The sequence below is a fragment of the Pan paniscus genome, chromosome 3, assembly GCF_029289425.2.
Source record: "Pan paniscus chromosome 3, NHGRI_mPanPan1-v2.0_pri, whole genome shotgun sequence".
Taxonomy (NCBI): Eukaryota; Metazoa; Chordata; class Mammalia; order Primates; family Hominidae; genus Pan; species Pan paniscus.
This window is the reverse complement of record NC_073252.2, coordinates 86,421,568-86,434,563: the sequence shown is the minus strand read 5'-3', so window position 1 is coordinate 86,434,563 and position 12,996 is coordinate 86,421,568. Positions and strand designations below refer to the sequence as shown.

The window sequence follows — 12,996 nt, the reverse complement described above, 5'->3', positions numbered from 1 at the left end:
TGGCCCCAGTCCCTCTTTTTAAAAGCTTTCTCTACCTTTGGACTTTATGGCTATGTACTATCTTGGTTTTCCCCCATGTCTCTTAACTATTTCTTTTCTACATCCTTTTTTGGGTAATTTACTTTTATCTTTTAATGATAAGCACCACTAATTTTTGTTGCTTAGATTTTTGTTCTCTCTCTACTCTCTTTGCCTGGGAAATCTTATCTACTGCTGCTTCGATCAATAGACCATCATGTTGAAGGGCCTGCCCCACTTTCCCTTCTGAATATCTCAATAACAAATTAAGCCTACTTCTGATTTTCCTATTTCTGCTCATTTATACTAGCAAGTCTGTCCATGTCAAGACTCACTCATGATGGGCCCTGACAACCTTGCCCTTGTTCAGAGTCTGTATTTTTATTTGATCTGGCTTTAAGTTTACTTTTTTTTACCCCTTGGTCATCTCTCATAAGGGGAATACTTTTCTACTGATTTCTTTACAGTTAAGATTTAAAGAAAAATAGGCATGAAGGGAGACATACAACTAGAAAGCCTGGTTTATAAAGTAGTTTTTGTTTTCCATTGGAGTCACATGCTGGGAAAATCCCTTTTTTATCTGACTCCCACTTCCCAGGTTCTGATTTCTTCTCTAACAGCCCAACTCTTCCTCTCATGGCTGACATCGAGAAAATACACTCCCTTCTGGACAGACTCCAGCTCTTACCTACAGAGTTAGTCATTATTCTGTAGCCTCAAGAGGGCAAATAACCTGAGTTACTACACAATAAAAACCCTGTAAGCACCCACAAAGGATAAAAGGAAGGATGGCTAGCATTGAAACTCATATAGTGGAAGGTCTTAAGTGATGAAACTAGAGCCAACATGTAGGAAAAGTATCCCTTCCTCTAGCAGTTTGATTGCATTATAGCCCCGATTCTTCACCCCTCTGTGATCCATGTCTTTTGCATATGACTTTGCAGTTCCTCCCACTGAAGAGGCTGTGTATATTTCCCTAGCCTTTGACTTAGGTTCAGCTTTATGACTGCTTTGACTAAAGCAATGTTTGGTCTTGCTATCTTGCACCTCTGGCACTACTGTGGGAAGAACATGCTTGCTCGCCCCAGGAGGAGAATGAAAGACATAGGAAGCAGAGCTAAATTGCTCCAGCCAGGCCTAGGTCAGCCAGTCCCTAGCCAACTCCCAGACATGTACACAAACTCAGATAAAATTTGCAAAGCCACCCAGATGAGTTCAGCCTAGATCAGCAGGTCCTCCACTGAACTGCAGATCTGTAAAATAAATTATTGTCATTTTGAGCCTTTACGTTTTGGGATGTTTCATTATGCAGCATTTTTGTAGTCATCAGTAACTAATAGTTAACTCATAGCCCAGTGTGCAGTTAAGCATCCTATTGCTATTCTCTGAAGGGTAAGAGGGGAATTCTGGAAACCAAAAGATTGATAACCATAGCTGCAAATGCAGGCTCTTTTAAGAGAGCATTTATTACATCATATGAATGCATCCCTCCCACAGAAGTAAAAATGTTCAATGAGACTTTTTACCGTACCACTAATACTTTGCAGAAGTCAGTAGCTTCAGCTTGACTTAATTGACGCAGAGCATCTTTAACCAGGCGACTTCGTCTGACTTTAAGTATAAATCTGGGTGATGGAGGAAATTCATCCTTTTTTTGCAGAATTGTTTCATGCATAGGCATGTATGCTTTATTTTCTGACATCTGGAAAAATAAATTTTTTAGTTGGCTTCTCCTTTTGACCTCATAGGAATCCCAAGGATTGTTTAATACTTCCAATAAACATTTTGTGTAGTATATACTTAATCCTGCCATTGCTATAAACACTCACATTGTAATTATTTAAGAAAACAGACAACATATCTGCCTTATGGAAGGTGAAGTGATTGTAGGACCAAAGAAACTATGGTTACCTAGGAATTGTGTACAGGAGATTAGTCAGCATGGATGAACAGCTAAGTTATTAAAAGCTATCTCAGATTATTTATTATAGTAAACATCATCCTTAAAGGCCATACTGGTATTCAACATGCTGAGACATTCATCCACCATCAGTCTTAAGACACAGAGCATTAGCATTGTAATCCTCAGGAATATAAAGACAGTATAAGGGCTCAGGGATAATGTGAGCTGTAGGAAAAAGACAGAAGACAGACTTCCTCAGAGAAGATCCACTCTTCTCTTTCCAATAACTATGATCCATCCATGGGAACTCTTTAAGAATATGCCACAGGTGGCCTCATTTTATATCTAACATTACTCTTGGTCACCCTAAATAGTACTTCTTTTAGCTTTTCTGATCACCCTAAGTACTTCTCTTTAGCTTTTCTGAATTCTCAACATTGTCTCACTATTTTAATCTCTGATCTTGTTTCTGTTGAACTTCTTTAGATTAGAAATCTAGTGTTGGACTTGCTATCCTTGCTTTGACCTTCAGCACTCCTCAAGGGCTTCAGTTACATCACAAGGACAATAAACGAGGATTTAGAACTCAAACCAATGTGGCCCTCATAGGGCCTGTCCTGAAATCGTGACAGCAAGACCAGAGGATAATAGCTATCCTACCCCAGGTTCCTAGGCTGGGTGTGTTTGCCCGCATTCACTCTCTACAAGCACTTCAGAGAAGTGTGCATATGGCCCTGGGGTTGGGAAATCCCTGCCCTGGGTATCTGCCACCATTATATACTAAGAAATTTGTCTGTTATTACTAGATTCTTCTGGTTTTTCTTTAAGATTTTTTTTTTTTAAGCACCAGATTTGTAGGGAAAAGGAACAAGTTCCATCTCTGTTCCTTTCTGGTGGTGGGTCATCACCTCCTGTGGCCCTGCAGAAGTCTGCAGGTCTGGGACATCCAGCAATACTGACTACTGAGCAACATGTTCCATGGGTCTGAGTTCCATGGGTTTGTGGCCAGCAATGTCCTCCACTGACTACAGCAGGGAGAGGTGTCTGTACCTTCTTTTACATAACCAAGAGCTAGATGGGAAACCTGCCTCTTAGCTTAATTTCCAGCTTCTCTACTCCGGTTCTCTGTATATTGGTTTTACCTTTTCACATTTACACATTTGAATTGGTGATCCACTTTGGAGCTTGCAGTTTTAACTATATCCATTATCTCTCCTTTGGAGAGCAGGATTGTAAAGTCAGCTTTCCAGCTTCACTCATAACAACTAAAAGTAAGAGTTTTCTTGTCCTCAGACTTTTCCTAGTCTTTCATAATGTGCAATCTGCCTGAGTCCATTATTCACTCAACCCTCGACTACTCACTAGCAGAATAGACAAATGACCCAGAGAGAAACATGACTATAGGAGAAAATACCATAAAGGGAAGGTCTTGTTTAAGGGAAACTGATGGGAAAGTTAGGTTTGGAAAGGAAAGACAATCTATTTTCTCCCTTTACCAGGGATGTTACAAAAATAAAAACAGATGGCTCAGAAATAAAAGAAGAGATGACCTGGTCAAATATATTTGTAAACATGCTGGTAATAGGCACTAATAATAGTAACTAGTCCGGGCGTGGTGGCTCACGCCTGTAATCCCAGCACTTTGGGAGGCTGAGGCGGGCAGATCACCTGAGGTCAGGAGTTCGAGACCAGCCTGACCAACATGGTGAAACCCCGTCTCTACTAAAAATACAAAAATTAGCTGGGTGTGGTGGGTGCCTGTAATCCCAGCTACTTGGGAGACTGAGGCAGGAGAATCAGTTGAAACTGGGAGGTGAAGGTTACAGTGAGCAGAGATCGCACCATCGCACTCCAGCCTGGGCAAAAGAGCTAGACTCTGTCTTAAGATGATGATGATAATAATAATAATAATAATGATAATAATAATAATAAGCCAGGTGCGGTGGCTCACGCCTGCAATCCCAGCACTTTGGGAGGCCAAGGCAGGCAGATCACTTGAGGTTGGGAGTTCGAGACCAGCCTGACCAACATGGAGAAACCCTGTCTCTACTAAAAATACAAAATTAGCCAGGCGTGGTGGCGCATGCCTGTAATCCCACCTACTTGGGAGGCTGAGGCAGAAGAATCGCTTGAACCCGGGAGGCGGAGGTTGTGGTGAGCTGAGATTGCACCATTGTACTCCAGCCTGGGCAACAAGAGCAAAACTCTGTCTCAAAATAATAATAATAATAGGAACTAGAGGGACAGCCCTTACCTGTGGAATGCTACTAGCAGGATATACCTTGTCTGTCTAGGTTGCTTATTATAAATAAACCTGGAATTCGTGGATTTATGGGGCATGGCACATTGGAAAATGTCATGTAAGCCATGTAATTAGCGGGGTATAAAAAGGGAATGAATAACTGAAATGGCTTCTCTTGTGCATGTTCTATCTCAGACTTCTTATGTTTAACCCAGATGCATCCTTTGAATTAGTAATAAAAGTCAATAATGGGTATAAGTTCTGATTCCTATGAGTCTTTAAAATATAAATATCATAGAAAAATAGATATAAACTTTTCATGAGGAATGACCTAGAAAACAAGCCTCAGCAATAAAAAAAAAGTTTGGAAAATTTGTTTTAGCATAATAAGGGGATGGCATTATATATACTTAACTGAGAACTAAGGCTGATGGTGATAAAAGAAACAAAATAGTATGTAAATCTTATGTGGGACTAATACAACTACCAGAAAAGAAGCAGAAGGGTGAAAGTAAGTGGAAAACAAAATAAACTCATTGATTGACTCATAGACATTATTTAAGAATAAAAGAATATCAGTCGGAGCTTATAAATCAAGCTCCAAGAAGCTTAAGGAGGTATTTTTAATCCAAAGATTAGCACTTAAGAACACAGCAATTAAAATTGGATAGAGGAGGAGAGGGAAGAGAGAAGGAAAGAACAGTTTACTGGATAGCGTCAGTGTTGTTCACGGCAGGAAAACAATAGATACATATTATATAAAGAAAGTGAGGACTAGAACATTAAATAACAAGGAGAAATATAAATTAAAATCAAACTGAAATATCATGATTAACTCATCAAAATGGAAAAGATCACAAAGCTTGATAATACTCTGCATTGCTGAGAACAGCATGTGGAAGAGGCATTTACAAACTCTATAGAGGGTAATTTGGCAACATTTGATAATTAAAGGGATAGGAATTAATTATTCTACCTTCCTATGTGAATGGTCTTTAATCATTTTGGAGGAACCAAGTGCCCTGACTGATAAGGAAAAGCTCTTTTTTACCTAATTCCAGGAAATGACTTTGGAAGGAATAAGATTAGAAGTATTGCCATACCACAAACCTTAATGAAAATAATGGATGAAATTATTAAATAAAAGGTTAATGAGAAACAATGAAAGAATCATGTGGTTGCCACTTGAACCACTCATGAATCTCACAGTGAACACGAGTAAGACAACCAGAAATAATGCATTGAAGTATGGGCAGGTGAAGAGACATTGGAACTGAAATTTGCTGTAAAATACTTCAGCAAAAACAGTAACAACAACAAAGAAAAAAAGTGATAGATAAAAGTGTGGCAAAATGTTGACAATTGCTGAATCTTGGTGATGGGATTCATTATACCACTATCTCTATTTTATATATGTTTGAAATTTTTCATACTAAAAAATAGGACATACATACCTGCATCTTTATAAGTGAATCAGCTTGCAATAATTTAATTTTGGATAGCAAATTAAAGATAAATGGAAAATCACTGAAAATAACAGGACTGGGGGTTTCTGCAGGTATCTAAAAAATAAACAGAGATAATAGTTTTGATAATTAAAAACAATGAAAAAAAACTTACTTCCTTTACCTTATCGCCTTTTTTTTGGAATCTGATTTTTGTGGTTCTTTGTTTTTTTAAGGCAGAGTCTTGGTCTATTGCCCAGGCTGGAGTGCAGGGGCATAAACTTGGCTCACTAAAACCTCCTTCTCTGGGCTCAAGTGATCCTCCCACCTCAGCCTCTTGAGTAGCTGGGAGTACAGATACGTGCTACCACGTATTTGTATTTTTTCGATAGAGACAGCGTTTCACCATGTTGCCCAAGCTGGTCTCAAACTCCGGGGCTCAAGCAATCTGCTCACCTTGGCCTCCCAAAGTGCTGGGATTACAGGTGTGAGCCACTGCACCTGGCCTCAGAAATCTGTAAGAATCCGAATTACTTAGAAACAAAATTTCAAAAACTGCATTTGTTTTATGATTAAAATATATTTAAGTTTTCAGTGATCATCAAATTTAGCAAATTTATCATTGCAATTAAAAAATTTTCAAATCCTGATTTATCAAAGGAGTACCTTTACAGATACTACAGTAATGTGTCTTCCTTTAAAATATGAACATTTTCAGAAGTAAAAATGTTATTCTTACCAGGTGGTTATCCCGAAAGAACTGTCTTCTTCTATCTATATAAAAGTTTAATAAGTTGGAGAGTTCATTTATGTTGAAAGTATTTTCTGGTAGTCGACAGTTAGCTTTGTTTACCTTAAAGAGAATATGACCTGTGAATTTCATTTTCTATCGATAAGTGATTTAATCTATGATATATAGATATATATGTATGGCTGTTATACAGATAATAAGAAAGCTCTCTAAACTGAAAACATTTGTCAGTGTTGAAATAGAGTTCTATAAAGTTTCCATTTTCTGAGCTATAATTTCCTTAATTTTCATGAAGAAATGTCAAAGATAAGACGCTGACAGTGTGGATTAGTAAACTAATTTTTAGGGCATAGATTTACTAGAAATAGTTTCTAGATTTTGAGAATAAAAGCACCATAAAAATCCAAGGTACTTTTAACAAATTCAGCACTTTGTTCCTTAATTAATAAATACTAACTTGGCACACACTATTTTTGTCAAGCACGGGACAAATCTTTAGATTAAAATGTCCTGTCTTACACAAATGAATGTGGATCTATTCCCATAAAACTGTATTTGCAAAAACAGGAGACTGCCCTTGGGTGTAGATTGACAATCTGTGGTCTAGTAGGTAAAAACAACAAGTTACCAGGAATTTAGGATACAGTTTCTGATTGGGGAAAGACTTAAGAGGTTCAAGAAGGCTTCCTAGAGGAAGCATCAGTGATCTAAATGATCTAAATGCCTCCATCACAAAAATGAATCCAAATGATAGAAGGTGGGAAATAAGAAACTTAAGAACATAAATTAAGGAAATGAAAAACAAATATACAGGAGCAAGATCAACAAATGAAAAGACTGCGTCTTTAAAAAAGAAAAAACAATTTCCTGGTAAGACTTTAAAAAAAACAAACAAAAAAAAAACCAGTATCAAGAATGAAAAATGGGGCAAAACTACAGATTGTGATGAGATTAAAAAGATAAAAATAGGACATTTGAAAACTTAGATGAAGAGACAAATCCTGGGGAAATACCCAGCAATACAAGAAAAAAATAGAAAATCTCAATAATCCTGTGGCTGTTAAATAAATTAAACCCATAATTTAAAAAACTTCCGACAAAGAAATTTCCAGACCCAAAAGGTTTATAGATTAGTTCTACCTATCATTTAAGGAAAATGCTAGTATTACACAATCTTTTACATAAAATAGAGAAAGAATATTCCCCAAATAATTTCATGAGATTAGCATTACCTGGTCCAGAAACCTCACAGGGGCATTATGAGAAAGTAAAATAACAAACCAGTCTCACTCATGAATATAGATGCAAATATGATAAGCAAAATATCAGCAAATGGAATCTTTGAAATCTATAACACATTATGAGCAGGCTGTGTTACTTCAAGTAGATAAAGTTAAAACAGCTGAAAACCCATCTGTGTATTTTGCCATCATATGCAGAAAAAGCATTTAATAAAATTCAGTATCCATTCATGATCTAAAAGAACAAAGCCCTCAGCAAACTAGAAATAGAATGAAGTTTCCTTAACCTTTTAAAAACGTATCTACAAAAATCCCACAGCAAAACATAAAACTGGATGTTAAGGTTTTCCCTTTGAGATCAGAATAAGGTTATAAAACATTATACTGGTTGTCCTAGCCAATGAAATAAGTAAAGAAAAATAAATAGGAACAAAACTGTTATTATTTCAAGTTATATGATTCTATACAGAGAAAATCCAAAGAAATCATGAGATTAGTTTTAGTAGGTAAATTTAACAAGATTGTTAAAAAACAAGCTTAATGTATAAAAATTACTGCATTTCTATACATCAAAGACAGTTAAAAATTTAACTTTTAAGAGGAAAAAGTAGATGAATTTATCATCAAAATAAAAAACATTTGTGCATAAAGACACCATGGTGAAAGTGAATAAACAACACATGGGAAAATACTAGCAAATCGTATATCCGATAATGGACTTGTAACTGTATGTAGAGAACTCTTATGACTCAATAATAAAAAGACTAATAAACTAATTTAAAAATGGACAAAAGACCTAAATAAACATTTCTCAAAATAAGATACAGAAATGGGCAATAAGCATATGAACTGCTCAACATCATTAGCCATCAAGGAAATACAAGTCAAAATCACAAGGAGATATCATTTCCCACTCACTAGGATAACTATAATCCAAATGACAGATAATAACAAGTGTTGGCAAGAATGTGGAAAAGTGGTCGGGTGCGGTGGCTTATGCCTGTCATCCTAGCACTTTGAAAGACTGAGGTGGGTGGATTACTTGAGGTCAGGAGTTCGGGACCAGTCTGGCCAACATGGTAAAACCCAGTCTCTACAAAAATACAAAAATTAGCCAGGCATGGGGTGTACACCTGTAATGCCAGCTACTTGCGAAGCTAAGGCAGGAGAATTGCTTGAACCTGGGAGGTGGAGGTGGCAGTGAGCCGAGATCCTGACACTGCATTCTAGCCTGGGCAACAGAGCAAGAATCCGTCTCAAAAAAAAAAAAAAGAAAAGAAAAGAAAAAAGAACGTGGAAGAACTAGAACTGTCATACATTGCTAGTGGTAATACAAAATGTTGTAGCTGCTTTGGAAAACAGTCTGCTGGTTCCTCACAAGATTAAACTAGAGTTGCCATATGACCCAGATATCCCACTCTTGGGTATATACGGGAAATGAAAACATGTCTACACAAAAATTTGTACAGACATTTAAATAGCGGCATTATTCATAATAGCCAAAGAGTGGAAATAACCCAAATATTCATCAATTGAGGAAGGGATATATAAAATGTGGTATTTCATACCATGCATTATATTATTCATCAATAAAAAAGAATGAAGTACTCATACATACTCCAACATAGATGAACCTTGAAAACATTATGCTAAGTGAAAAAAGCTAGTTACAAAAGACTACATAATGTGTGATTCCATTTACATAAAATGTCCAGAATAGGCAAATCTGTAGAGACAGAAAGTAGATTAGAGATTGCCTAGGGCTGGAGTGAGAATAAGGGGATGGGAGTTGAGGGGGAATGGGGAACGGGGAGTGACTGCTAATGGGTATAGGGCTTCTTTTGGGGTGATAAAAATGTTGTAAAGTTGATTGTGGTAAAGGTTATACAACTCCATGAATATGCTAAAAAGTATTACATTGCACATTTTATTTATTTATTTTTATTTTTAAAAAAATAGAGACAAGGTCTCACTATGTTGCCCAGGCTGGTCTCAAACTCCTGAGCTCAAGCAATCTTTCCACCCTAGCTTCCCAAAGTGCTGGGATTACAGGCATGACATTGTATATTTTAAATGAGAGAATTAGATCTCAATAAAGCTGTTTTAAAAAGATATATAACCACATAAAATATCAAGTACTCATGATTTATCTAATAAAAGACTGCAAGACTTCTACATAGAACACTATAACATATTATTGTAAGAAACTGCAGAACTAAATAAACAGAGAGCTATGTCATGATCAGACTTAGAAGACTCAGTAAAGTTGTCATTCTCTCTCCAATTGTTCTATAGATTCATTTCACTACCAGGTCAAAGACACAATCAAAAGCCCGACAAATGGAATTTGTGGAATTGGAACAAAAAGGTAATTCTAAAGTTAATATTTAAGTTTAACAATAACACTGAAGGAGAAGATAAAAGTTGAAACTTTATCACATATCAATATTTATTATAAAGATACAGTAACTTGTACGGTGTTGTACAGGTACAAGGATAGATTAACAGCCAAATGAATACTTGATTTTCAACACAAGGAGTACTACAAAGCACCAGGGAAAGAGGTGTATTTTATTAAGAAGTAAATTTAACCTAGAAAGAAAACGAAAGTTAGTGTGAGAAACAGTGCCCTGCTCTGACACCCTATATATAGTAAGAGAGAATGAAACCCAAAAAGAAAAAAGCCGAGAGAGAGAGAGAGGAGAGGGAGAGGGAGAGGAGAAGACAGAGGATTGATGACAATGTTTGAGGGAGAGGGAGAGGGAGAGGGGAAGAGAGAGGATTTATGACAATGTTTGGGTCCTAGGATGTACGTCTGAAGTTAGCATGACCTAATATTGTCCTTTCTCTATCACAACATTAGTAAAACAAATATAGTCTTCCAATTGTCCACAATACTAGAGACCATTCCAGAACCGAGACCAAATATTATGTTTATTAATTGCAGCTTAAGACAGTAAATTACAGTGTAATGGTCTTAATTACTAATTCATTATTAATTAGTTTAATAGCTTTTCTTCCTAGGCACAAGAACATCAAAGCATAAATCCTTCAGGTATCAGCAATGACATCACTTAAGAATTTCTCAGAATCTTTGGCACCACCCCAGGCCTACCGGATCAGAATCTGAATTTTTTAACAAGATCTCAGGTAACTTGCATGCATATTAAAGTTTAAGAAGTGCTGCCCTAGGTGCCTTAGACATTAGTGCTCATTACTCTGGTCTACTTCTCTGGAATTTAAGAGCTCTTCTGTGAATCACTGATCACTGTGAATTCAGACACTCATCTGTAACATGGTTGTGTCAATCTTTAGATCTAGTCAAGAGTCCAATCTGATTTCTCTTTATTGGGACTACCACCCAAAGCAGAATGAGGATGATGTAACCACGCCCAGTGACTTCTGGATACCACTGACTCTAGGTAACTCTACTAAAACAGACTTTGCATTCTTGGTGACCCTAATGTTGACACAGCCATAGAGAACGTGGACACCAAATCCTAATGGCCTCATTTGATATTTCTACAGTGGGATTTAGCAAATATTCTGATATAGACAGACTGAGTTGATATAACAGTATCCATTGGGCCCTTTCTTTGTTCTGGCCATAGTCCTCGGTGAACTTTTCTTCCTTTCTATTTAATTTTTACTAAGTTACAAATAAAACATATATGTTTCATTTATAAATCACATATCTAGGCTGGGCACAGTGACTCACGCCTATAATCCCAGCGTTTTGGGAGGCGAGGCAGGCGGATCACTTGAGGTCAGGAGTTCGAGACCAGCCTGGCCAACATGGTGAAACCCCATCTCTATTAAACATACAAAAATTATCTGGGTGTGGTGGCAGGTGCCTGTAATCCCAGCTATTCCGGAGGCTGAGGCAGGTGAATCACTTGAACCCAGGAGGCAGAGGTTGCAGTGAGCCAAGATCACACCACTGCACTCCAGCCTGGGCAACAGGGCTAGACTCTGTCTCAAACAAATAAACAAACAAACAAAAAAATCACGCATGTGTAGTGTGATGGGTCTCTCACCAAGTTACTTAAGGGTTTTTATCCAGTGCCTTAACCCTGAAGGCCAGGCAATGAGCCAAGGCCACGGTGCCCAGCTGAGGAGCAGGTGTCCCTGAGAACCCAAACATCCTGGAGAGTATCTGAGAACCTACCAAGAAAAACATTCTCATGGCTCAAACACTGTAGCTCTTTGAGCCAGAAAATTCGCTTAAAAGCAGTTTAGAGATGGGAGGCAGCACAGATCACTAGAGCTGTCCTATTGCCGTCCAGGAGTGCCCTGTATGTAAGTCCTAATAGATAACATCTACTCATCAAGCTGGGCTTGTCCTAAGTCATTTTTTGGTCTTTTGGCTCGCTCCTACTTTGAGGGAGGGCTTTTCTATGTGATTCTGGGTTTTTTTTCTTACAACATACATTGACTAAGTGCATACATCTTAAATGTGCAGCTTGGTGAGTTTTTACACACATACTCACTTGGGTAAGTACTGTCCAGGTGAAGACATGGAACATTTCTAGCAGGCCCCAGGATGTTCTCCTATGCTCCTTCCAAGCCAATTGCCCTTCCCAAGAGGTAACACCATTCTGCTTTCTGTCATTATAGATTAGCTCTGCTTGTTTTTAAAATTCTTATAAAAGATGACATAGAGTGTAATTTTTGGTGTGTTTTTTGCTTATCACTGTGTTGATGAGATTGATCCATGTTGTTGTATGTTGTTACATGTAGCAGTATCTTCAGTGTACTTTACTTTTTTTCTTTTTAAGAAATGTGGTTTTGCTCTGTCACCCAGGCTGGGGTACAGTGGCACAATCATAGCTCACTGCAGCCTCAAATTCCTGGGCTCAAGCCATCCTCCCACCTCAGCTTCCAGAGTAGCTAGAATTACAAGCACAGTGTACTTTTTCTTAATGAAAGAAGTCCATTACAAAACATCTTAAGTCCTCCTAAAGTTTCTCAACTTTTAAATCCCTAATTATTTTATGCCAAACATTTCCCTTTTCTATATTCCTTTAAAAAACATTTGACTCCTCATGATTTTTATTTGACTTCTTAGAAGTCCAACTGGTTGAGACTTAAGGGATTTTGATTACATAAAATAGTACATGCATTCCTTTAGAGTAACCCTTACCTTATGCAGTTCTTTCATCATTCCTAAAAGAGCTTTAACATTACAGTGACACTGTTCGGTTTCAGTCCAATGAAGCAGCTGAGAGATGATGGCTGCTTTAAGCATCTGGATCAGTGGATTCAGAGAAGATTCTTGCAAAAATGCCCAACACTTCTCTGGGGGTGTAAAATTAGCCATGATAAATATGTTTTTCCTACCACCCCCCAAATCTCTGTTTCTAGTGGGTTTTTTAATGTAAGAAATAGATAATATT

General features: G+C 37.5%; 1 protein-coding gene and 1 long non-coding RNA gene across 4 annotated transcripts in view; one reads left to right on the top strand and one right to left on the bottom strand.

Annotated features, from left to right (window-relative positions):
• The window catches only part of HERC6 (HECT and RLD domain containing E3 ubiquitin protein ligase family member 6), a 63,823-nt gene that overhangs the window by 12,887 nt on the left and 37,940 nt on the right, over window positions 1–12,996 (bottom strand). For all 3 annotated transcript variants that reach the window (XM_008963658.5, XM_008963657.5, XM_055111619.2), the window contains 4 exons: window positions 12,744–12,898; window positions 6,348–6,461; window positions 5,618–5,725; window positions 1,550–1,720 (listed from right to left, as the gene is read on the bottom strand). In XM_008963658.5, coding sequence (XP_008961906.1) covers window positions 1,550–1,720; window positions 5,618–5,725; window positions 6,348–6,461; window positions 12,744–12,898 — 548 coding nt within the window. The remainder of the gene's footprint in view (window positions 1–1,549; window positions 1,721–5,617; window positions 5,726–6,347; window positions 6,462–12,743; window positions 12,899–12,996) is intronic.
• Window positions 1–12,996, top strand: part of LOC106634697 (uncharacterized) — a 43,013-nt gene that overhangs the window by 26,001 nt on the left and 4,016 nt on the right. Inside the window, exons 2-4 of the long non-coding RNA XR_004671130.3 lie at window positions 9,896–9,968; window positions 10,625–10,750; window positions 10,916–11,022. This is a non-coding gene — a long non-coding RNA (uncharacterized LOC106634697). The remainder of the gene's footprint in view (window positions 1–9,895; window positions 9,969–10,624; window positions 10,751–10,915; window positions 11,023–12,996) is intronic.